Source organism: Balaenoptera acutorostrata, chromosome 3 (assembly GCF_949987535.1).
Source record: "Balaenoptera acutorostrata chromosome 3, mBalAcu1.1, whole genome shotgun sequence".
Classification (NCBI taxonomy): domain Eukaryota; kingdom Metazoa; phylum Chordata; class Mammalia; order Artiodactyla; family Balaenopteridae; genus Balaenoptera; species Balaenoptera acutorostrata.
In genome coordinates this window covers 77362827-77389332 of record NC_080066.1, presented here as the reverse complement: position 1 = coordinate 77389332, position 26506 = coordinate 77362827, and the positions used below count along the sequence as shown (strand labels likewise).

At 36.4% G+C, this 26506-nt stretch overlaps 1 protein-coding gene across 3 annotated transcripts; it reads right to left on the bottom strand.

The window, feature by feature from the left end:
- Positions 1-55: 55 nt before the first annotated feature.
- BNIP2 (BCL2 interacting protein 2) lies at positions 56-24927 on the bottom strand. 3 transcript variants are annotated; one of them, XM_057543266.1, is made up of 13 exons: positions 24717-24927; positions 19877-19924; positions 18175-18281; positions 16976-17043; positions 16314-16490; positions 14261-14437; positions 10294-10396; positions 9490-9621; positions 8268-8354; positions 8049-8147; positions 7283-7318; positions 4628-4675; positions 56-3160 (listed from the first exon to the last, which is right to left on the bottom strand). In XM_057543266.1, the coding sequence occupies exons 2-13, from the start codon at positions 19892-19894 to the stop codon at positions 3034-3036; spliced, it is 1179 nt and encodes a 392-aa protein (XP_057399249.1). In that variant the 5' UTR covers positions 19895-19924; positions 24717-24927; the 3' UTR covers positions 56-3033. The 3 variants fall into 3 exon arrangements, with proteins under 3 accessions (XP_057399249.1, XP_057399250.1, XP_057399251.1); XM_057543267.1 differs by lacking the exon at positions 7283-7318; XM_057543268.1 differs by lacking the exon at positions 19877-19924.
- Between the last annotated feature and the right edge of the window lie 1579 nt (positions 24928-26506).

The window sequence follows — 26506 nt, the reverse complement described above, 5'->3', positions numbered from 1 at the left end:
AAACTTTGTAAAAATTCAGTAGTGAAACGGGAGACAGAAAAATGTGATAAATGAGTCAAAAACAAAACTGTCCAATTAATTTATTTAAATTCATTAACGTTGCAAAAATACGATGTGCAACAAATCAGGACACAAGTTATTGTATTCCTAACAAGTCAGAGAAAAAGAAAATATTACATCTTCTTAGTAAATCAAGACCAACCCTAGTATTTCTTACAGGGACCACAACAACATCTTGCACACACAGTCTTCAGAACTGAATTTCTCTCACTGTAAAAGGAGAGCGCTAGGCTATGCAACATTATCTGAACAGTGGTAAAATGATCACAGTACATTAATTGTGTCTAAATGACAGCATGTGAATTTATGGTAAGAAAAATGTATTAATCTTTGAAATATATATCAAAGTGCATTAGTGTCTAACGAACTCTGAATTGTGTTCCATGTGCCCCAAGGGCTGTGCAAGTCAGTGCCCTGAACACCACAAATATTTACTAGCTAGTTCATGTAAATAAACTGTTTAAGGGGCATAACTTCAGAAAATTCAAATACAAAAAGTGCAGTAGAGTAGCTAATTAACATTATTTTGCAAGTTCCTCCTTAGCTACACTGAATGTGAAAACGCATAAAAATTTCAAAATGCCAATGTTTTAACCTCTTGTAGAATGTCTTATAAAATAGAATTAGACAGATATTATAATAATTCTTTAGTAACGTGAAAGCATTAAACTTTGATTTTCTTCTGGTGTTTGATGTGTTGTATTAAGTGCTTCATGTAACCTTTTCATAAAAGTAGTTCTCAAAACATAAGAAATTAAGTAGATCTATCATATATAGCTGAAACAAAGTAACAGTTCTGTTCAAATTTTAGAGTCACTCCTTGCTGGTCAACACATTATTTTCAATTACCATTGAGAATTTTAAAGGATTACATTACTGGGACTCACCACTGATATGATTCTAATTCATTCAGAATCTTGGGATAGGAAGAGGGGGATGAAAGGCTCTCCAGGTAATTCTTCCTCACTATTAGAACATTGATAATCTCCCACTTCTCTTACCAGCTGACCTTCTCATGCAAGTCTAAGTCCTTAACTCTTTCTCCCAGCAACTCAAATTACACAATCCCTGTTCCTACAAGATAAACTCTAACAGAATAGTTGGTCTAACTTTAAGTACATTAATTCCTCTAGCTATCCCACCCTTCTGACATTTGTGATCCACTTCTCAAATAGCTATACAGGATGAGAAAAAATAGGCATGAAAACAAAACAGAATGTGGTAGCCGTATCTACCTATTTTCAGTCTACCTCCTCCTCCTCCTGTCGGAGCAATGTTAGCAATTTTCCACATGTAACATGGGGAAAAGGATGAAGCTACTGTCACCTTATATACAACTTTACCGATCTCATTAGGAAACTGGATATATCCTAATGCTAATTTTTAACTATCAATTGAAGAAATCTAAAAAGCCCCTTCTCCTTTAATTCAAACACTTTCAAATTCCCTGAGCAATGACATAAAAACAGCCAGAGTAACACAGTCATTTAAAAGAAGACTCTATCATAAAAGCAGATTCCTTACCTTTTTAAATTCTGGAATTGCAGTTGAAGAAAGTCTAGCTACCTATATATACCTGTCCATCAGCAAATTTCAGTATTCAGTATAGTTACTAAAGAGTGATATCCATTTTGGAACAATACATTAAATGTTTACCAGCTATGAATGTCAAAAGTAACGTAACCCTACACTTTAATCTGAGCATTGTAATTGCTGACCCTCCCTGTTTAAACTTGCTTTTGTATGAAGAGGCAAAGCAGAGGAAAATATGGATTTTCATTGTAGGTATTACCAGCCTTTGCCCCCTTCACTCCACAGTCTCCTTATTCACATATTGTATGTAGCCTGCAGGTTTTCCTGATTGGTACAAGAAATGGTACCAGCCGCTGCCGTATACAGCACTTCCCTTAACAAGGACACATTCAGTGGAATCTTAGCTAACTCATTATCCCTTTATAGTTTTCTTTCTCTTACTTCCTTGTTTTGTTATCTTCCTTTCCAGGTCCTGCTAGGCCCTACTTGGAATCATATTTCTTTATACTCCCCCCACCCCCAGTTAAAGACTATTAAGCTTAAACTGTGGGATCAATATAGTGTCTTCCCTTGGTGCTAATAAGGAATATGACCAAGCAGAACACAATCAGATTACTTTATAAGAGAAACTTTTGACTAAAAAGAGGCACTCAGAACCCAAACACAACAAAAAATAGTGGCGTAAGCATCAAATTAAACAAGTTAGAACCATGATCCCAGCAGAAAGATAAAATAACACAATTATATGTACTTTCACCTCAATCTGTAATGTAAAATTAAAACTGAATGATATGGGGAAAATGTCACATAGCTAGTAATTACAAATAACAAGTGTAATAAATGCTTTTCCTCTGACCTACTTATGATCTTAAGTCTCATAGCTATGAAACATTACGGGGCATGTCGTTATACCAGATTTCATCAAGGTATAGGTTAGAACAGGTATGCTTTTATATCTAGTGATTCACAGCACATCCCTTTGGTTATATCCCAAATGTTATCACTGTTCCCTCTAAATTTTAATGTTCTGATAGAATATAGGCTACCTCTACTTTAAAAAAAATATGTAGGAAAATGCACCACTTTTGCAACGAGTTGTATCTATAAGCAGGGACAATGCTTGCAAATGCAAAAGTCAATAAACAGTAACGTGTTGAAACTGAAGAACTGGGTACTTAATGTGGAGGAAAGCCACCTATTTAAAAAGCTCAGCCAGGTTTGACTGAGACCCACATTTATAGATGAAAGACTACTTTTACTGATGAAAGGTCACTTAAAGCACTCTACAAATATAGACTCTAATCACAATTAAATTCAATATGATCTTTTATTCGTAAATTCAGAAGGAATGCCTAAACTGTTAGTTTGCTTTTTGAACACAAAGTATTTCTAAGATCTGAGCAAGCAATAATGGTTTTAGCTTTATTGACTATAATGACATTAATTCAGGATTTGCCTACAGCAGCTGGATCCAAGTGAAGTCAGGAGGCTGCTGAGGAAAGTCTCGTCCTGGGAATCCTCCAGCATCTGCCATAATTGGACTTGGGTTACTGTGTCAAGTTTATAACTGAGGAGGACAAAAAGTAAAGGAAATTCTCTTTTGTAATAGAAAACTTTACACTAAAAACAGCAATGATAAAAGCCAGTCTAGGATAGAATAAATCCTAGAGGTTTAGCTCCTGCACCTCAATTTTACTACTCTTTTGTAAATTACCTTATAAGAAGGGCTGGAGTGTGGTGTGACCCTTAAATTAGGCAGGTACTAAGTTTACCAAATGTATATGTCACACAAGTATATGACACAGTATTAGACCAACCTGTTGTTTTTGGATGATTTTGTGGGTAATTAAGTTCTATCTGGGGCATAAATACAATTTCAATGTAGAGTCAAGGTACTTACCAAATTAAACAAGGAGTTTATATGCTTACCCCAAACGCGAAACACCGTAATATGATGATGCTCTAAGACTTAACAAAATAACTTAATTTACAGTACTGTCAACATAATTCAACAGAAAATGGGAAAACACACCTTATCTGACTGGGTCAAACACCTGATATGAAAGTATTTTGGTAAAGTGCCCACATTGAAAGTAGTTAAAAAAGCAGCCCCTATTTTCTAAAGAAAAGTAGTGACAGTGAATAACTCATCACATTCTCTGAATATTACACTGCACTCACACAAATTCAGGAGAGTGATACCCTGGACACACAGCTTATTTCACATTAGTGAACAAACCTAAAATTTTTATGAAGTTCTGACTTTTGGCCAGAAGATAAAATGTCTGATATATACATATATACAAACCCCAATTCTTAACCTCTTAAATTCTCTAATTCTAAAAATGGCTTTTTGACTTGTCTTTATGTTTAAAAAAAAAGTGTGCAATACTCTTGTATTTGTGTCTGAATTAAGAAATAAATGTTAAGTGAGAAAAAAACTCAGAATGGTACTAATCTATTTAGATTATGTACATGACCTTTGGATATTCATGAGAACCAGTTTAACTGTCCCTCACCTTATGAGCATATTTTCTAAGTGACCCAGGAAGTGTATTTAACCATTTACAAAAACAAAAATTTTAACATGCATTTTACAAAATCATGGTCTTATTTACCTGCATATTCTTCCATAAGAAAGGTATACATTAAAAAATATTGCTCAAAAACATAAAAATATATATTATCTCTTTCCTTTTCCATTTAGGCATATAAATATTTTACTGAAGAAAATGCATCATTTAATACACAAATGCAAAAACTGCTTTATATAAAGTGTGGTTCTCTGCTATTTAGCAATATAAAATATAAAATGATTACAATATAATTAGCTAGTAAAGAGCTAAATTCGAGAGATCTGCAAACCAGTACAGCAGTGAACAGTCCCTTATACAAAAGTCCATTAAGAAAAAGTCAAGTCAGTTTTGTAACAGGTTATATAAAAATCAGGACCAATAAATGCATTATAAATGCAAAAAAGCACTGCTTCATCAGCACATTCTTCAGTCGTGTTTGGACTAGATGCCAAACTTACTGTTCACTTTTCGGTTCATCTTGTTTTCCATTAAGCTCTTGATCAACTCTGTTTAATGAAAACCAATATAGATAATAAGGTATCAGCAAATGAACAATTCTCTTTCTAAAAATAATGGCTAATTTTACCATAGATTATTGTTCTGTTAAAATCAAAGCTTTGCAAAGAAGCAGACATAGTAAAAAGGTTACCAAACATTTTCCCAACCAGGAAAGATAATTTTTAAAGGCAAGAGGACACTGGCAAGAATGTGACTATTGTTTTTTTTAAAAGATTATAAGATACTTTATATACAAATGCACATAAACTTTATTAAAAGTTCAAATTACAACAGGCATATTAAAATGTTGAACTGTAGCATGGCTGAGGCAGGGAGCAAAGTGATCTCAGTGGCAGGAAAAATAATTCCCTCAAAAATGATTTTGTTAACTGAAATATTTAAATGCCACTAATGCCATCAACTGATCAACTCTTAAGTTCAGTGGTAAAAGTACATATTTATGGATGCCATAATTATTCTCCGAAATTTATTGGTACACTTAGAATGTGAATACTTTTTATTTATCTTGATAGTAAGAAGCCACAGAATTTAATAATCAGAAGTATCTAGATGTAGATTAAAAATACGACTGGATCAGGAGTGGGATCCATAGAGATCACATCAAAATTTAGGCAAGTGGGGATTAGAAGAATTATGTAATTACCACACAAAAATTACAGACAACCCTTCACAGATTATGTACAACAATCTCTTACTATTATATTTGTATATTTATATTTGTAGTGGTTTGAATCACTGATGGAGGAGAGTTTAAAACAACTTGGTATGATATACGAAGATACTTTTCATACTTGTTTCCATTACTACAATCATCTGAACATTACTGAGTCAGACCTAAAAGCCTTGGCCTGTGGTAAAGCCAGATTAACAACATTTAAAAATATTTTTTATATTGGTAACAAAAATTTGAAAGGTACATATTCTTGATAAGGCATGCAAAACACATCAATCTTTTCAACATCTGAAATACCGGTATGAACTAATTTCATAATCACTTTATTTTTAAACTCTGTTCAAATATTTTAACAATCAGCATCTACCTGGCTACACTTGCACTGAGTTATTTGAAACAAACATCTAAAACATTTAAAACTGCTATATTTCAGCACACTCAGTTCTGAATCCTTATCACCAGTACTCATAGAAATTTCACCTTGGGTAATAAGCTCCCCCATGCAGTTTCTGTTAACTTGGTTTTAAAAACATGCCCTTCTATTTTGAAAACTTGAGTGTTACCTTTTTCAAGCTGACAAGGATTTATTATTTTTCAAGGCTAAAGAAACTTGGTACAAAAACTTAGAAGTGCCTAAAAGATATATGTAATGATTCTATTTAAGATTAAATGAAAGTAAAAAAAAAAAAATCAAGATAAAATAATATTGGTAGGTTTCAAACAATACATTTAAATAAAAAGTACAATTCTACTTTTTTTCTGATGCCTAAGTTACTTAAGAATTTTGTAAAAAGGCACAACATAGCAGATTTCATCAACAAAGGCAATTCATTTTGAAATCCATGAAGCAGCTGGCTTCAAAATATTCTACAATTACAGACTACATTTTAAACTTCAGCCACTTGTCTGGCAAATTCACACCAATGTCTTGAGAGGAACGAGAAATTAGCAAGATCTAAAATCACTGTCCTTATCTCTATCTTAAAATGTTTAGCTGCAAAGTGTCACATAGAAATGTAAAGCTATGACTCTATCACATGGTCAACTGAATTCTTGTTCATCAACAGAGCCAAAATGTGTTCAAAGTTAAAAATATTCCAGCTCCAGTTCCTTACAATGGTCCAAATGATAACTACATACAAATCTCTCACCTTAACTCTTATGAGACTGTATCAATCTGTTTTGCTAATTTAATTGTTAATATTTTAAAAATCCATTAACAAGTTAGAGCTAAATCCTATACTTTTCTAAATTACTATATAAAATGGTAACTATTTTATACACTTGCCTTTCATCTTCTATGCCAAGATATTAACAGATGACAGTTTGTTATGCTCAAAGCAGAAGTATTCAAAATTAAATTAAAGATGGAAAGCAGAGTGTTTAACTATTAAATGGTACATTGAACTTTTAGGTATTTTATCACATGTAGAATTTGACTAGTTAGCAGGCCATTTAAGCATACAAGAAAATCAATGTTGGTTAGCCAAAGAATATGTGCATTGCAAATATAATCATCAGCCCCAGGGGGGAAAACTGATACATTAAAAAAGTGCATAAATATTTCAAAAGCACAAGTTAGAGATTTAAAGTATGGTGAAACTGGTAAGGTATTATAAATAATTGGTTTTCCAAATAGTATTCTTAGGAATTTACTGTCAGTATTTATACCAAAAGCAGGGAGGAGGAGGTGTGGTCTTTATCTTGTAATTGGCATTATTATGGTGTTAAAACAGAGTGAATCCAAGCCATACTCAGCATCAGGAAATTTGGATTCGCTCTATATTTGAATCCTGGGGTATATTTATATTTACAAATGCTATTATCTTTGTCTACGAGCTAACCAACCAATAAGGAAGAGTTAGTCTGTGCAATGCAAATGGACTAGTCTAGATGCAACCCAGTCAAGGTGTGCATATACCTTTTCTGTTTCTTTTTTAACTTTTCTTCTTCATACCTTGGTAGGGAAGAGTTATTTTAGTAAACATACATGTTATGAAGATGAACAAAAACTCAAAAAAAGGCACTAAAAATAAACTCAAAAGTTTGCAGGCAAAACCAAAAATATTTAACATACTATACAGGAAGTCAGAACTGACTTAAGAAATGTGGTTTTGACACATTTAACAGACTAAAACCTCACATTAATAGAACAAAGAAACATTTTTCTATATTATAGCACTGTGATACTCAAGTATTTATGTTAACAGTCTTCTACCAATTCCTTTTAGAAGTTAGATAAGTGAATTTGGTAAACAGAACAAACTCCAGCCACTGGAAAGTATTAAGGTTAGATTGATATAAATATTTTACTTCCCTAATAATATTATTTGATGCCATGACGAGCTTACTCAAATTTGGAGACCAGCATGTTCAAGCCTGGAGAACGTTCTTTAGTACTAACCAATCAAGAAACCATCTCTTAAGACTGTAACTATCTTTAAAAATATAAAAGAACCAAACCACAAACAATTCCTCCTACTCAACTGATAGCCTGAAGAAAATGGTGACTTATGGGGAAAGTGCTGGAAAGTGTCTTCTTCCCTCTTTTCTTTGTTATAAAAACAAGAGCAGTTATAAAATAATTATAATATATGAAGGGAGAAAGAATGGGTACTGAAATATTTACCTCTTGCACATCAAAATATAAAGATCCAATACAATTAAAGAAATGAAACAAAACATACTGTTTTATGCATTCTGGTATTCCAACATATTCCATGGGGACAAGTTCCGCTAGTTCTGCCAAATTAAAGACGTATCTAATTTTTTGGCTGAATTTTGAGCTATGGAAGGAAATAAAGATAATTACCTTAATATTTCTGACCAACAGAACTGACAAGAAATTCATACAAGGAGTCTGTGGGGTTTTTTTTAAGAGTCAATTTCTCTTCTCAGAAAATTACCTAATAAATGGTCTTGTAACAGCCAGAAGTGTTCTGATAAACCAAGAGGGATGTACAATGATTAGAGACTTTAGGTTTTTCCGTAACCTGGAGTTTAAAAAAAAAAGAAAAATGTAAAACTTCTACAAATTCTAATGCTAGAAGAAAAGCTAAGACATCAGTAAGTATGTGCAAGTCTATACAAAAAATTGAAGAAATCCTCATTCAAGAGTTGTCATTTGGATATGATATTCCTAAAGACAACAAAAAGATAACAAACAAAACAAAAGAAAATGCACTCTTGAATTCCAATGGTCCTTCCCACTGCCACGAAATGAACTGTACTTCATTTGCCTAAATTTACGTCCACAGTGTAGCCTGTTATTAAATGTCTCCTAGTATACATTCACTTGTCTTCAAGACTGTCAACCAGGGGTAGAAGCCAATACTGAATATAAAAGTAAGCTCTTTTCATGTTTCAGGATGGAGGGGAAACTGTTATTAATTTCTTCAACACCATGAAAGGCACTGGGCAGGCAGAAAGGTGAGAGGAGAGATCACCACAGGAACAGGCAACATGAATCAGATCTAATGTATTCTTATGGAGTCTAAAATTTTGATTAAAAGTTAAAAGCATTATCCTAGGCAACTTAAAATGATGAAATAAAAACTGCTGTTTTTATCATCATATTTCACACTTACAGTGATCACTAAGTATTTAAAAAAAAAAAAAAATCACAAGAACCAGCCAATGTCATGTTCAGGTATGAAGAGAAACCTGTTACTGGATCTGAGTTGATTAACCTAGTTTGAATTAGCTGTGGTCAAATCAAACCAAACAGAGGATCAAAATTCCTTCCATTAGCATGGATGACTACCTCCAAGGAGAATACATTTCTAGAACTCATTCCAAAGAAAGATTACAGCTAAATAAGCATCTTAAGTAACAAAATATACTAAGCACTATAAATGAGGCAAAATCCAGAATGTAATAAAATAGGAAATGTACTAAATTCTCCATCCTTTCCCAAAATGTAAATTATAGGAAAATGTTTGATGTGGTACAAAGGAGAAATAAAGAGCTATTTTATAAGTTTGAAAATAGAAACTTGTTACAAAATTAATAAATGTAATTTCTGAAGAAATACATGGTGACTTTAAGTGGCAACAGAAAATAAAATTTAATCTAATAAGGACATAATAAACATTATTCAGACTAGCTTTCCACTTGCATTTACAATACCTTCTATCAATTTGTTGATAGCATTTCCTGAGCCATCCCAGACTGGGCATTTTTCTTCGAGTTGTTGCACCATTTAAATAAACGATCATGTAGTTTTCTGCTACTAACAGCTCCAAAGTGCCAATAACGTACCTGTAAAAATAAAGTCTTAGAAACAATGCTATGCAGAACCAAACCAGGTTATCCAAATAACGCAATTCCCTTCCCTCCCCTTCAGTAAGAGCAAAAATTTAAAACAGCATTAGTTGGTATTATGGTTATTTAAAGAAAAAAAGTTCTTTTCTTTTAGAAATACATCTTGAAATGTTTATAAATGATATGATGTCTGGGATTTGCTTCAAAATTATGCCATGGGGGAAGTATTTGTGGGAATAAAGTATAAACTGATAATTGTGGAACTGGGTGATTGTTACACAAAGATTTAATATACTTCTCTCTGCCTTTGTATATGTTCGAAATTTTCCCCAATAAAGCACTTAATGTGTCCTCAAGTGTAAAATGAAGTTGGAACACATAATCTGTAATATCTCTTCCAGTTTTAAAATGACAATTCTTCTGTTGAGTTGGAAAATGGATAGTTTTTATAATGCCAAGGGATAGACTTAAGGAATCAGAACTAGGATTACTTATATTGGGTTGGCCAAAAAGTTCCCTCAGGTTTTTCTGTAAGATCTTATGGAAAAACCTGAATGAACTTTTTGGCCAACCCAATAATTTCTACCCAGCTAAATAAAGTTCCCTTCCTTAAACTGGAGATCTAATGTACTCAATTCTGTCCAAACATTTTTGTGATGATCTACTTACTTAAAGAGATTGTCCATCAGGTATCTATAGTTAGGTTGACCACTTTCAGGCATAAAACAGACAGCAAACACAACAATGGCATTTAATCCATCCCCATAATATCCTGAAAAAGAAACCAGCATGATTATACTCTGAAGATTTTTCAGGGGATATCATTTATGGTTGATAAATTATAGTGGTGTATGTTCCACACATTTCTGAATCAAAAAGTATGTTTTTTTTTTTGTTCTGACCCTGTATAGTCTTTAAATCCTCTCTTCTCAAAAAGAGAACAATAAAATTTAAAGAGGAAAGAGTAGGCATAAAAACCAGAAACCCACTTAAATTAGCATACTCAGAAAGCTGCCTTATTTTAGCAAGTAGATAGATAATCCAACCAGATACAATACATCTGCAATAAAACATTCTTATGCAACTTCTGCTTAAAGTAGTTGCTCTTTAAAAAAGTTTTACATTCAATGATATCTAGCATTTTGCAGCTTTTAGAGTATTAAATAGTAAGAAAAGATTATGTCTGACATAAGTCTAAGTGAACAAAAACAGCACTAAAATATATGTTTTAATTACAATCTCTAAAATATAAATGTTTTAATTCTCATACAGATATTAAGCTGTAACCCGCAACAAATACTTCTGCTTTAACTTTCATTCCTATTGTTTACAAATATGCACTAAAAAGGAACATTTCAAGTACATTAGAATATTCACTACCTTTTTTAATCCCTTAGTCACAGAACACCTTGTGGTAACTCAATAGGATAAAATGGCCCTAATTATTTTCTCCTAAAAAAATAAAGTGCTATTTCTCAAAAATATTAGGTTTAAACCATGAGGCAGGTCTCACAACTTGCTTCCAATGAACTAGATGAATTAATACATGTCTGTGGACTTCGTGATCCATATTATCCTGTTTTCTTCACTGAGTAAGACTAAATTAGGCAGAATAATGTAACTGCAAATATTCAAGAGATTTGCTTTCAGATGAATGAAGACTACAGAAATAAGCAGAATGCATTTGGCAGAGAGTAAATTAAGCAGCAATGACTATGTGAAAAAACCAATCTGCTTGACCTATGTGGCCCCCTGTCCTGAATTAGGAGGATTTCAGGTGGTATGACATGCTCTGAAGAGCTGTATTTTGACTACCACTAACATTCTGGTGCTATTTACACAGTGACTATGTAAACTTCTACATACAAGACAGTCAGACTGATAGATGTTGTAATTGCACTTCATAACTCTTCCTATCTGACTTGTAAATTTCTTAAGGAACAAAGCCTTATTTTTATATATTCCATAAATATGAAAAGTGGGTGTTCCAAAAAAATGTGGAATGAACTAATTCTCTACTTTGTGGTAAAGCTAAATGATTTGTTCAGGGTTTTAAGGCAAATTAAGATTCATATTTTAAAGGGCCAGGTTGTATTTATAAGCACAAAAGAGTATAACAACGTTCACGGGGGACTTCCCTGGTGGCGCAGTGGTTAAGAATCCGCCTGCCAATGCAGGGGACACGGGTTTGATCCCTGGTCCTGGAAGATCCCACATGCCGCGGAGCAACTAAGCCGGTGAGCCACAACTACTGGGCCTGCGCTCTAGAGCCCACGAGCCGCAACTACTGAAGCCCCCGTGCCTAGAGCCCGTGCTCCACAACAAGAGAAGCCACCACAGCGAAAAGCCTGTGCACTGTAACAAAGAGTAGCCCCCACTCACCGCAACTAGAGAAAGCCTGAGTGCAGCAATGAAAGAAACCCGCGTGCAGCCCAACACGGCTCCCCCCGCCAAAAACAAATGAATGGCAAAGAAAAAAAAAAAAAAGAATGTTCACAGCAGTTTTAATCATAATAGCTCAAAGTGGAAAAAAACTCACATGGCCATCAAAATAGTGATGGATAAGCAAACCGGCAGTAACAAGGAATGAACCATGGATACATGCAACAACATGGATAAATGTCAAAATCATTACGCTGAGTGAAAGCAGACAAGAGTGTAAACTATGACTCCACTTACAGGAAATTCTTTAACAAGCAAAACTAATCATGGGGTAGGCATTAGAATAGTGGTTACTGGAGAGAGGGTATTCATTGAGAGGGAGAACCAGAGAATTTGCTGGGGCAATGAAAATGTTCTGTCTGTCTGGGGGTGTAGATTATAAGTATATATGGTTATATGGGCATTCATCAAAATTCAGTGAACTGTACACTTAAGATTAGAGCATTTCTTGTGAAATAAGTCAGACAGAAGAATGACAAATACTGTATGTCACTTGCATCTGAAATCTAAAATAGCTGAACTCACAGAAACCGAGACTAAAATGGTGGTTACCAGGGGCTGGGGGTAAAGGGGAGATGTTGGTCAAAGTACAAACTTCGAGTTAGAAGATGAATAATTTCTGGGGACTAATGTACCACATAGTGACTATAGTTAACAATACTGTATTATGTACTTGAAAGTTGCTAAAAGAGTAGACTAGACCTTAAATGTTCCCACCACAAAAAAGAAATGGTAATTATGTGATGTGATACAGGTGTTAGCAAATGCTATGGTAGCAATCACTCGCAGTATATAACGTATCAGGGACTTTCCTGATGGTCCACTGGTTAAGAATCCGCCTTCCAGGGACCTCCCTGGTGGTCCAGTGGTAAAGAATCCGCCTTACAATCCAGGGGACTCGGGTTTGACCCCTGGTCAGTTAACTAGGATCCCACATGCTGCGGGGCAACCTGCGTGCCTCAACTAGAGAGTCTGCGTGCCGCAAACTACAGAGCCCACGTGCTCTGGAACCTGTGCGTCACAACTACAGAGCCCGGGCGCCCTGGAGCCTGTGCACCACAACTAGAGAAGAGAAAACCCGCACGCCACTGCTAGAGAGACGCCCATGCACTGCAAAGAATGATCCCGCGTGCCACAACTAAGACCCAATGCAGCCAAAAATAAATAAAATAAATAATAAATAAATCTTTTTAAAAAAAAAAAAGAAAGAAAGAAAAAGAAAAAAAAGAATCCACCTTCCAATGCAAGGGACGCATTTTCGATCCCTGGTTGGGGAATTAAGATCCCACATGCCGTGGGGCAACCAAGCCTGCGTGCTCTGAAGCCCACATGCCACAACTACTGAGCCCGAGGGCCACAACTAAAGAGAAGCCTGCATTGCAAAGAAAGAGCCCAAGTGCTGCAAGTAAGACCCGAGGCAGCCAAATAAATAAATAAATATTAAAATTAAAAAATATATAATGGGGCTTCCCTGGTGGCGCAGTGGTTGGGGGTCTGCCTGCTAATGCAGGGGACACGGGTTCGAGCCCTGGTCTGGGAGGATCCCACATGCCGTGGAGCAACTGGCCCGTGGGCCACGGCTACTGAGCTTGCGTGTCTGGAGCCTGTGCTCCGCGGCGAGAGGCCACGATAGTGAGAGGCCTGCGCATCATGATGAGGAGTGGCCCCCGCTTGCCGCGGCTGGGGGGAGCCCTCCTGCAGAGGCAAGGACCAAACACAGCCATAAATAAATAATAAATAATAAATAAATTAAAAAAAATATATATATATAATGTATCAAATCAACATATTTTACACCTTAAACTTATACACTATGTCAGTTTTATCTCAATGAAGGTGGAAAAAAAAGGAATATGCAAATGCTACAAAAAAAGGATTAGACTAGTTCACTGTATATAAATTATAAATGGATAAAAAAGGGAGAAAGTCCCAGTTTAGGGGTGTCTAGGGATAAGGGTGGAGGGAGACAGTTTTCACTGTACACTCTTACACCTTTTGAACTTACTGTATGCACGTGTTAACAATTTTTAAATGTTGGCTTTAGCCTTTTACTTCAAACCTGTTACATTTCTAAAAGGACATGATGTTTATTATGCTTTCAAAATTATGTAATATCTCAAAGGAGAGATTCTCTTAAGCATTCAGATTTCTGATATTGTATTAAATAATCTAAAAAATCTTTGGTAACCGTTACCTCCATGGCTGATAACTTTTTTATAGGGTTCAATTGCTTTCATATCAACCCTGTGGTCCTGTTCTCCAATTCTGAACATACGCCAGCGTCGTCCATCTTCTTTTTCCTCTGCTGCTGTATATTCAGTAATTGAGCCTTTCCTAATAACTTCAGTAGTCTTGGGTTTCGGAAGATCATCTGTCAAAATAAAAGGTTTTTGAATCACAGATTGTTATTTATAAAATAAAAATCAAATTACATGTTAACCACTTTACTATCTAATTAGATTGTTCAGAGAATTTTTTTATTATACCTTCTGTGGAATTTTATTTATTCATTTTTTAACTTTTTATTTTATATTGGAGTATAGTTGATTAACAATGTTGTGATAGTTTCAGGTGTACAGCAAAGTGATTTAGTTATACATATACATGTATCTATTCTTTTTCAAATTCTTTTTCCATTTAGGTTGTTACATAATATTAAGCAGAGTTCCCCATATGTGGAATTTTAAATATTTCTTCCGTAATAGAGGAAAAGGCTTATTCTTGATATACGGCCATTTTGTTTTTGGAAATCATGGTTCTTTAAGTTATTTTGAATTGCTTAATTCAGAAAGGACCTAATCGCAGTACAACGTACATCCACAAATTCAGAAACAATAATTCATACAGCCATCAAAATCTTAGTACACTGGCCCTACAATGCCTTTCCAGATTTTATTTACAACACTGTCCTTGACAGACAGTTACCACTATAGGTTACTTAGAGCAACTCTCTGGGAGCCAATGTTTTTTGTTGTTAAGCACATAAATTATTCCCCAAACATTATAATAGCAGATAGAAAGTGGTTAACGAGTCAATGATTATTTATCATTTGATCAGTCTTACAAAGCAGAAAATTATTGATAATATTCTGAAGTGTACATGCAAAAGTCTATTTTAAATTGACATTAGTCAAAGCACAAGCACCAATGATTAGGTATAATTTACATTTTAAGATTGCACTTTAGCTGATTTTTAATGAAGCAATGATTTTCGAAATTTTAGTATCATAGTCCTTACCAAAAGACGGGGGGAAGGGGAAACCTACTGTATGTTAGTTGTTTGTTTCCAAGACAAAGCTGTTAACGGAAAATATCCTTCCAGGAAATGACTACAGCAGCATTAAAGAAAGAAGAGACAAAACACATAGGCAGAAAACTATTTCAGTATCTTTATAAAATATTGCTTATTACCGGATTGCATATTGAACCAGTGAAACAGGGAAGAAAAAAGGAATAAAAGATAACAGCACATTAAGGACCTTACTCTACTGCAGATAACATACCTAGTGACAAACACTGCTTTGAAATAAAAATCACTTTAAAGATGAACTAAACATATATAAATTATTAACAACTATAAAGATACTGTAAACAGCAATTATCTAATTAAAGAAAGCATGCAAAGCAAAACACATGCCAATTCCTTTCAATTCCAAATAACTAATGATAAAGAATGTAAGGGTGGAGCCTAGGAGAATACATTAATTCAAGGTAGTTGTTTACAAAGTGCAGCACTATCAGTCAAACCTATTTAAAAAAAAAATCACCCTCAAAAAAAACCACTCCCTTCAGAACTCCCTCTCTGCAAATTCTTAACTACTTCTAGCACACTCCTTAAAGCATATGTTTCTTCAAAGCTTTTCTTCTTAGTTATCTACTGAATAAAAGAACATGCCATAATTATCAAGCAATATTGGGAGCAACATGGAAAAACATAAGTTTACAGCATTGGGCAATTAAGAAAAAAATAGAGCCACATATGTAATCTACTATAAACAGTTTTGAAAGCCATCATATTTGGTGTTTAGCCGAATTTCATATCTTTGCAATAAATATATGAACTTTAGAAAGTATAACATTTCAACAAAATCCCTTAGCCATTGATTTTTTTCAACAAAATCCCTTAGCTGGTTTCATGATCAAGTTTTAAGTTTTTCCAATTATCCTAATATGAAAATGCCACTATGTATGTATATAAACATGAACATTCATTAATAAAGGTCAGGTAAAAATAATGAAACACTTACCTTCCCACTCAAATTCATTACTGTCCTCCGATGGTGTATCTAAGTCATCTAAGTCAATCTCCCCACTTTCATCCAAATCATCTGACAACACAGAGCCATCACTAGGATCCAGGGTTAGGCTAACGTCAGGAGCCATTAGTTTCTTTCTCACTTTATTGCCATTAACTTCTAGTGAGCCTGGAATGGGTAAAAAAAAAAAAAAAAAAAAGTGAAAGATATATTTAGAAAAAATGCTTAGATGTATAAACTGAATAAGAGAAAAACTTTAATCACTTTATTCTTGAGAAAATAACATTAATTAAACACAATTCCAAAGCACTTATTTACAAACTTTGGATTTTGATCACTATTGCTTCTGTATCACAGCAAGATGACACCTCCCAGCAAGGATATGCCTTTTTAAATAACAGCAGCAGACCTTATAGTCACCTTTTACTATTAAAAACGATCTCCTCTCACCCCTTTATGGTTGAAATTTCTAAAACCCAAAGGTATGTTTCTAAAAAGTATTCCAAAGCAATCCAAAAACGCTTTCCTAAACATTCAAATTACCCTTTGGCACCCTGTGATGGAACAAAAACTGAGTATATTTTTTATCTTGACAAAGAAATGTGTCCAAAAATAGCACAGTCAAAGTCTATCACTAAGTGTCAAGTTCTTACCAGGCTGACTCTCTGGTCCAGTTACAGCTAATATATCTGCTTCAATACTATCATCTTCCGGTAAAGGTCTAGAACACACAGACACAATTTTTAACCCAGAAATTTAAAAAAATTTTTTTTGAAGTTCAAAGATCTATTAAAATAGCTTATAGAAACAATTATGTGGAAAACCGAATAAACCAATGTTTCTTAAGGTTTAGTAATTTACAAACCACTGTTAAAGAAAATTTTCAGACTGTCTGAATTGACTTACACATTTACATAAGCAACACATAAAAGTAGATATATACTCCTTATGTAACTGCTCTTAAATACAACTACACAACAAATTAAAAAATCATTAATCTACAAAACAAATATATTTCAAATGCATGAATTTAATGTGATGCATGATACAATGTATAATGAAGCTGAACTGGCACTCACAATGGGAATATGGTAATGATGATTACGTATTTTGAGCTCTGCATTTCTTTATTACTATGATCATGCTATGCTATGCAATGGCTCAGTACTCTAACCAGCTGTCCATATTCCAACTGCTAAGGAACCTTCTTATGCACTGGGATGGTCTTCTGACCAAGATGGCACGGAAGCATCACTTAAATATAAAGTCTGCCTTTGCTCTTTTTCTCTTAACCCAACTGGTGCCAATACAATTGTAAACACAAATGCAAATGTGTCAAGGTAGCTCGCCAGATAATCTAGAAAGCCCTTCCTTGTTTACTTAACAAGCTTTTTTTTAAAATAAAAGCATACAACTTAACAATTCCTATAGACTTCTAAAGACCATCTTCCCCTAGAAACCCCTCAGACTCTATTACTAGTATTAAATGAATACTTTGCAACACTGGGTTTCTTTAAGAAGCCCAATATTCATTTAGTAAGTCAGCAGTCCCCAACCTTTTCGGCACCAGGGACCGGTTCTGTGGAAGACAATTCTTCCACAGACAGAGGGGGCGGTGGACGGGGATGGTTCAGGCGGGAATGCGAGCGATGCAGCGGCATTGAAGCGGCAGATGAAGCTTCACTCACTCGCCCTCTGCTCACCTCCTGCTGTGCGGCCGGGTTCCTAACAGGCCACAGACCGGTAGTGGTCCGTGGCCTGGGGGTTGGGGACCCCTGTAGTAAGTGACATCTCAATAAAGAAACTGTGAAGTTTTGTTTTAAATTTGTTTTCATTTAAAAGCATTGCTCACATTGGAAAATCTTCATCTTGCCATTCTTCCTTAAGTTCAACACCTTCCATCCTCAGCCTGGACTCAATGTCAACTACAAGCTCCTGATAATCCAGTGAGCCAAGGTCCTGTAAAAAAAGAAAAAAAAATTTATAGGCTTATTTTTCACTTCATCTGCTGAAAAGATGCAGTAATCTTATACCTTAGTTCATACTTCCACACTGATCATGAAATAAATTTAGTGGGTTGCAACTACAAGTTTTTTCCCCCAAGAATTAGAACAGAAAACACAGTGTATATATTCTAGTAATTACTGTTTGTAATAAGGGTATTGTGCAGTGAAGTACTTGCTTCCATTTGCATATATGCATGTGTGCCCCAGGACACGATTTAAAATTTATTAGGTACTGCGTATTATGTAAAAGCAATTTGCGGGATGGGGGGCACAAATAATAAAAGTAAATAAATATATGCTCTATTCTAGACCCATAATTAAATTTTCTGTCCTTTGGAGAGAGGTTAATCCTGGAAATTGAACACTAGGTAAACAGCATTTACACTCGCTTGATTCAGCAGAGTCCAAATGGTGTGCTGTCTCTTATATTACTTCTCTATAGTTCCAATGCCATAATTCCTGAGCCACTTAAAGAAGGCTATTCAGTACCTGTCCAGTAAATGAATTATGCTATGTTCTGATTTGCTTCATATCTATAACAAGCTTTTCTCATGTAGTTTAGCATGAGTTTTCACACACTGAATTTAGTGAATATTTCTATTCACGCAACTCCATGTTTTAACTTAGTTTCAGTTTTTGCAAGGAAGGATGTGGGTGCCACTATCCTCAGTTTACAAAATGAAGGATCTAGAGTTTGGTATAGTTGATGGAATAAGAAATACAGGTTTAAGTATATTATTTAAGAAGTCATTAAGATCAACTGGTTAACAGTGCAACAAAAATCGTGACAACTTTAGGGGGCAAGAGGTATAAACGGAATATTTAGTTCACTTACATTACAGTAAGTCAATAGATGTCTAAAGTTATCTTTTAAAAAAGAAGTAAAACATAGATGTCTTAAGAGATAGAAAGTATTACTAGTTATCACTAGCAGTTTTAAAACAAAGTTAAAAGTGGTTGACACCAGTGGAAGAAGAAAGAAGGTGGGATGGGGAGAATGATGCTATTCATGGTAAATCCTTCTAAATTATTTAACTTCTAAAACTATGTATGTATAACTTGTGGTCATATTTTATGGTTGCCTTACCTGCTGTGTCATTACAACATTCAAAAGATACACAAAGTTGTACCAAAAAACCATTATGTTCTAGAACAACAACAACAACAAAATTACATTGGAAATTTTCTGAAGTGTTAGATTTCACATAATAAACTAAATTCAAATCTCTGCCAAGACTGGGAGGCTCTTTTCCCAGTTTGAATTCTTACTTATGCTCAAGAGATTTCAAACATTCTCAAAAGATCTAAATTTTTTAGGAACCACTTGCAAATAGAAAAAAGCAAATGCTGTCTTTTCTTCACCAACATGTTTGCTGGGAAAAGTCAGTTAATTTATACATAGGAGTAAGGCATTTTTAATTCTCTGGGAAAAACTGAGCTAGGCAATTTTGAGAAATGAACGGAAAACACACTTAAAATATAATAATCTTGACTTATTTAGCAGTTTCTCTGTTTCTGATACATAACCTATAAAGTAATCTGACACACCTTCAAGGACCACTTCATAGACTGTTCTCTGACAGCAACTCTTACTCTCTGTAGAGAGGAAAACAAACAAAAAAGGGATACCTACTTTAACAAATAATTTTCTATTTAGAACACAGAATTATTAGAAAAGACCCCCAAATTATGACCAATAAAACCCAAATACTTAATACTTATTACTCTAGAATTCATGTTCAAGTGAGACCACAGCATTCTATTACTAAAGGTTGACAACTGACAGTCTATTCCAACTTTTATAACTGTTTTTCTTTTTTGGCTGCGTTGGGTCTTCATTCCTGCGCACGGGTTTTCTCCAGCTGCGGCGAGCGGGGGCTACTCTTCGTTGAGGTGCGCGGGCTTCAGGAGTTGTGGCTCACGGGCTCTAGAGCACAGGTTCAGAACTTGTGGCGCACGGGCTTGGTTACTGCACGGCATGTGGGATCTTCCCAGACCAGGGATCGAACCCATGTCCCCTGCACTGGCAGGCGGATTCTTAACCACTGTGCCACCAGGGAAGTCCCTCAACTTTTAAATTCATTACACTTCTCAGTGTTTATTCAAATCTTTGATACTCACTATCAAGTGAATTAATGTTTTTTCCTAGATTTAATAATCAGAGCTTTCATTATTTAGTTTCACATTTTTACTGGGTGTTGGAAAAATATTAGGATGTTCTGAGTATTTTTTTCAAATACCCCACATACTCAGAAAAACATTTAATATTTCAAAAATATAAGCGGTGAATGGAAGTTGCTACCACTATACTCCCAACATATAGCACAGTGTCTGGCACGTAATGGGTCTTTAAACATTAGTTAAATTTAAAAGCATTTAACTGTAAGGTTTAACACTGAATAGTAAGCATTTGTTTTGCTCAACCTCTTAAGCTTTTTTTTTCTAATTAAACTACATAAATAGGCTTCCTGTTAAGTTTTACCCCTCAAAAAGAGTAGTGAAAATATTTGGGGCAACCTACATACAAGCAGTGTCTATTTCTGTTGGTAAAATTATTCCTTGTTTGTAAGAGAAAATACATACCTTGTGAAATTCTAAAAGATAAACCATGTCTTTTAGCTGTTTTATCACTTGAACAAGTCAACCACGTGAAAATACTTCTCTAAACACCGACAGCCAGAGTCTGTCAGCTCATTTAGCTGATTCATTCCACTTTTACTTTAATATCATTGAGTCATATGATGTTAATACACCCCAGCATATGGACATGGATATTTAGTTTGGGGATAATTAATTAAGCTAGTTAAATGAAACCTAGGAGGAGAGAGAAATACAGATTCACTCTTAACCATTTCATCACAAATTTTAGGGGAAAAGTACACTAGGTAAAGTTTAAACGACAGAGAGAGGACTGTTCTTAGAAGCACATTATCAGCAGCTGTAAGAACAGGAAACAAGAAAGGAGCAATATAAAAGCACAACTACTCTGAAGGAAATCAGGATACTGCTGATTCACAAGTTAATTGCGGCTGTTTCCCGTTTTTTGTTTATAGATTTGGTAAATCAGAATGGGGAAGTAATACTTTAAGATGCCAACTGTTAAAATAACCAAATGCAACAGGAATATCCTGATTTCTCAACAAATGTGTGGTAGTGGTGGTACATCAATATTTATGCCAGTTAGCAGTGGAGGTCACAGAGACAAATTCAAAAACAGTAGCTGACCTCAGTGAGGTGTGGTGGCGAATTCAACCAAGATGAAAATGGGGATTTCCCCATGCAGCCTAACAATATAAGCAAAAATTAAATATTAAGATCATATTTAGAACTGCCTGAATTATAACTTACAATTTTACATGACAACTTATTATTATGTAGTTTAACCTAGATGCTGGAATAGGTGTTAATAACCAACATGTACGCTGAAATCAATCTGGCAAAAGGAAATGCTTAGGCAAGGCTTTCACATCCCCATTTAAAGGAAAGGGCTTCATTCTAAATATTTATGTTCACTTTTTCCTATGAAGCTGGCAATACTGGTAGCACTACGGGAAAATACTTTAGGCCAGCCTATGTGTTTAGGAAGGTCACCAAAACACCTGTAAAAATCCTATATGCTTGTCATTGCTTCCTTGAGAGCAGAGTCATGCAGGTTTTTAAGAATGAAATGACACAAAGATATCATATCGCCTCACACCTTAGAACGGCTATTATCAAAAAGACCAGAAATAACAAACGTTAGCGAGGATGTGGAGAAAAGGGAATCCTTGATGGGAATGTAAACTGGTGCAGCCACTATGGAAAACAGTTAAGGAGGTTCCTCAAAAAATTAGAAACAGAACTCCCATATGATCCAGCAATTCCACTTCTGGGTATTTATAGGAAGAAAATGAAAACGCTAACTGGAAAAGATATCTGTACCCTCACATTCACAGCAGCATTATTTACAATAACCAAGATATGCAAGCAACCTAAGTGTCCATTGATGAATAAACACACACACACACACACACACACACACGCAAAGGAATATTATTCAGCTATTTAAAAAAAACTTTGCCATTTGCAACAACACAGATGGACCCTGAGGGCATTATGCTAAGTAACATAAGTCAGACAGAGAAAGATGAAGATTATATGATCTCACTTATGTGTAGAATCTTTAAAAAAACCCAAAAAGACAGAAAAACCAAAACCCCCGAAACCAAGCTCATAGATACAGAGAACATACTGGTGGTTGCCAGAGGTCATGGGGTGGGAGGTGGGTGAAATGGATGAAGCGGGTCAAAATGTACAAACTTCCAGCTATAAATTGTCAGTCCTGGAAATGTAATGTACAGCATAGTGACCATAGTTAATAAAACTGTATTAGATATATGCAAATTGCTAAGAGAGTAAATATTAAAAGTCCTCATCACAAGAAAAAAAATTTTGTAACTAAGTGTGGATGTTAAGTAGACTTATTGTGGTGATCATTTTGCAATATATTCAAATATCGAATCATGATGTTGTACACCTGAAACTAAAAAAAAGTCATGTCAATTATATATCTCAATTAAATGTGACACCCTATCAGAAATGTTAACACAAAATTCAAGAGAAATTACAATAGTGCTGTTTCTCAAAATTGTGACGATAAAGCACAGGATAATTATGCCAACTATACAAGGTACATTATATTATCAGTATGCAGAATGTACTGGAAATGCTCTGAGACCTTTAAGAAGATTAAAGTCTAATAACTGATCTGTAACACTTTGCTGTGGAGTTACAAATACTGGATGTAACATAAAATTATAACTTTGGAATATTATTATCATCACATTATACTAGCACTCTGCTTTATAGGATGTAAGCTTCACATGGCATCTTTTGATCCACTATCAGCCAAGGTTAAATTATCGGATCTGGCTATACATATACCTCCTTTCTTAGGTGCCTTTCTCCACCACTGCTCCTTCTACGAGCATTACACCAGAAGAAGGAAGAGAAGTACTTTCCCAAAGAGTGCTTTTCCCCTTTACTAACCACTTGTTCATCCATCATCTCATGCGTCCCACCCAAAAATTTTCTGTCGTATAAAACATTGATGTTATTATCCCCATTTTATCTTATATATGAGGCAAATAACACTACATTCTGGTTTCCAGATTAGACCTAGACTGTTTCTAATACAGCACACTGTCTCCAGTTCACTGGCAACTTTCTACAGAATAAGCCTGCAATGCCAGATTTGGCTACACTTAGCTTCAAAGGTCCTGTAATGCCTAAAGACTACAATAGCACTGACTTATGATGATCCAGTTCAAGCCCCATGTTTGCAGAAGTGGACCTGTCATACTTCTGTCTAAACCCAATAATATTAGGCTGCAATAGAGGAGATCATGAAAATCAAAAAGAGAGTGTGGAGAAAATGTAAAATGATAAGAACTAAGGAGAAGATATGCAAAATCATAAGAAAATAGTCTGTAGGGTAACTAGACACGGTAACTTCAGTTATAATTTTGAGGAAACAACACCCATTTACAAATTGCAGAAATTCTTATATAATTTTAGAGAAAGAATACGTTTAATTTTAAAAATTAAGTAATTAAGCATTAGGAGAAATAGCCTGATTTTTTTTTTTAAATGAGAAAAAACCCCCCAAAAACAAAAACCCACCGAAACACAATCACACTTCATTAAACTAACTACATGGAAGGCGCTACGACTACCTGAATGACAAAAGCCGTGCTCTCAAAGAGCTGCCCAGAACAGGGAAGACCGAGGGGAAGTTTCAAAGCAACGTAACAGACCCCAATACATTTCTGATTTAATAGGAGTTGCTCTCGTAGATCTCCAGTGGTATCAAGAAACTCAAACCACTTTTGCCAGGTACGGAAGTAAAAGGAAGTGTCTGAATCCACGCAGGAACTGGGCTTTTCACATATCAAGGTCCGTTAAAGCCCTGGTTACAAATGCCACTTCCGTGTCTATTCCCCGCGGGCATGGAGCACATTAGACGTCCAAGTTTCTTTGTTCTGCACCAGGACCAAGGTTGGTGACAAATAAGGGACCAGCGTGGCCCAGTCACTGCCCCCAGAGCGGGGAATGTGCAGGGGAGCAGAGAAGAGGGCACCACCCCTACAAACGGAAAAGAGGTGGGAGAAGGGGGGACGCAAGGGTGGCAAAAAGCAAAGAAGCCTGGCCAAGGGCGGGGGCCTAAGCGAGGCGGGGATCCGGGAAGCGCCTCCGGGCAGTTTCCGCGGCGCCTCCTACAGCGGATACCGCTCTGGGCTTCCTCTGTCGGGCGGTCCGGGATAAGCGCCCCTCGGACATCCCCCCCGTCCACCCCAGGACTGTTCCCAGCTCAGACCCGCCGTGCCCAGCCTTCCCGAGTCGCACTGACCCCGGAGGAACCCTTGGCCTCCTCGTCTTCTTCGCCCCTCCAGGCCGGCGACGTAGGGCTGACGGCCAGGTCGCAGAAGGTGGCGCCGAGCGGAGCCCGCTCCCCTCCGACGGTGAGACCCGGGCCCAGTCCCTCAGCCACAGCGGCAGCGGCAGCGGCAGCGGCAGCAGCCGACCCGGATGCAGAGAGCGGCTCCGACGGAAGTGACAACATCCCGATCTTCTCCAGACGCTGCAGCTGTCGGAAGCCGAGGCGGAGCCGTGGCGTCTTCGGGAAGCCTCAGGGTCCCTCCTCCCGACCACACCCTCAGCCATGGGGTGGGAGGAAGGGAGGGAAGAGCTAATGCTTGCGCAGGCGCCCGCGACTTGGCCCGCGGGGCTCTCAAGCGTTTCTGTCCGGCCGGCGACCTGTTACACACCCCTGCGGCCCTTGAGAGAGGCTACAGGCGCTTCCTCGCCCGGCGCAGGACCGCCGCCCTCGAGTCTCAAGGAGCCATTTTTATATTCTTTATGTTCGCTTTACTGATCTTTATGATAGTGCTATATAATAAAATGGATGCAAAAAGAGGAGGAAAGGGCTTCCCTGGTGGCGCAGTGTTTGGGAGTCTGCCTGCCAATGCAGGGGACACGGGTTCGAGCCCTGGTCTGGGAGGATCCCACATGCTGCGGAGCAACTAGGCCCGTGAGCCACAGCTACTGAGCCTGCGCGTCTGGAGCCTGTGCTCCGCAACGAGAGGCCGTGATAGTGAGAGGCCCGCGCACCGCGATGAAGAGTGGCCGCTGCTTGCCACAACTAGAGAAAGCCCTCGCACAGAAATGAAGACCCAACACAGCCATAAATAATAAATAAAAATTAAAAAAAATAAAAATTATAAAAAAAAAAAGAGGAGGAAAAATATCTGATGTCTCACTGGGGAAGTTAACCTCAGAAGAATCCTTAGAGTTTGGTAAAATTGTCCTGGGCGAACAGCTTTATAATAGTGCTTCTCAAATTGTTACCAGAAAATTGGGTTCACCTCTTAGAGGGAGTTGAGCCAAAAGACAACCAAGGTAAAGATCAGGAGAAGGAAGGATTTATTACTGGTACCAAGTAAGGAGGAAGCTGGGGAATCTTTCCCAAAGCAGTGTCTGCCAAGCAGAGAACTTGGGGAAGTTTTAAGCTAAGGGTTCATGCACATTCATGAAGGGGCTTGAGCAGAGGAGACTGCGGCATAGAATTGGGGTAAAGGTTGACGGAGTCCAAGCTTTAGTTGGTTGAAGTAACTTGAGGCTGAGAAAAGGTCAACATCATCACCTCTTAGGTTCCAGTTGATCTGGTGGTTGAGTGCTTCAGGCTAATCTTCACCATTGAAACGGAGATGGGAGTCTTCACAACTGATTTATTATCTTTGCTATTGTTTCTTCTCTTGCCGGATAACAGTTATTTGTTCTTTTGTTCCTTTAAGATCCTTATTACTGACACCTGTTCAATGGCAAGCATTGGGGCCAGGCTTGGATCACAAAATGGCTTAGGCCTAAAATGGCTTCTCTTATGTCAGAAAAGCTGTTCTAGTTCTTTTTCTCCAGGGACCCACTACCCTATCTGCTTACAAAAGTATATATAGAGAACGATCAACTTATTATTTTTAAAAATTTCCAATTAGTTGTGAACCATGCTTTGGTAAGATAAAAATATTAGAAACATTTCATCATTAGAATCAACAGCCATAAAATTACCTGCAAAATCGCCGTAAAGCTTCCTAAACACTTATTCTCAATTTCTGTACTACCTGTCTCGCCGTGGACCAGTAA

Bases quoted from the DNA above. Each gene is read 5' to 3' on its own strand.
- BNIP2 (XM_057543266.1), bottom strand. The intron at 9,622-10,293 runs GTAAGTAGATCA...TTATTTTTACAG, and splicing joins CTGATGGACAATCTCTTTAA to GTACGTTATTGGCACTTTGG. The intron at 8,355-9,489 runs GTATTGTAAATG...TTTAAACTCCAG, and splicing joins TATCAACAAATTGATAGAAG to GTTACGGAAAAACCTAAAGT.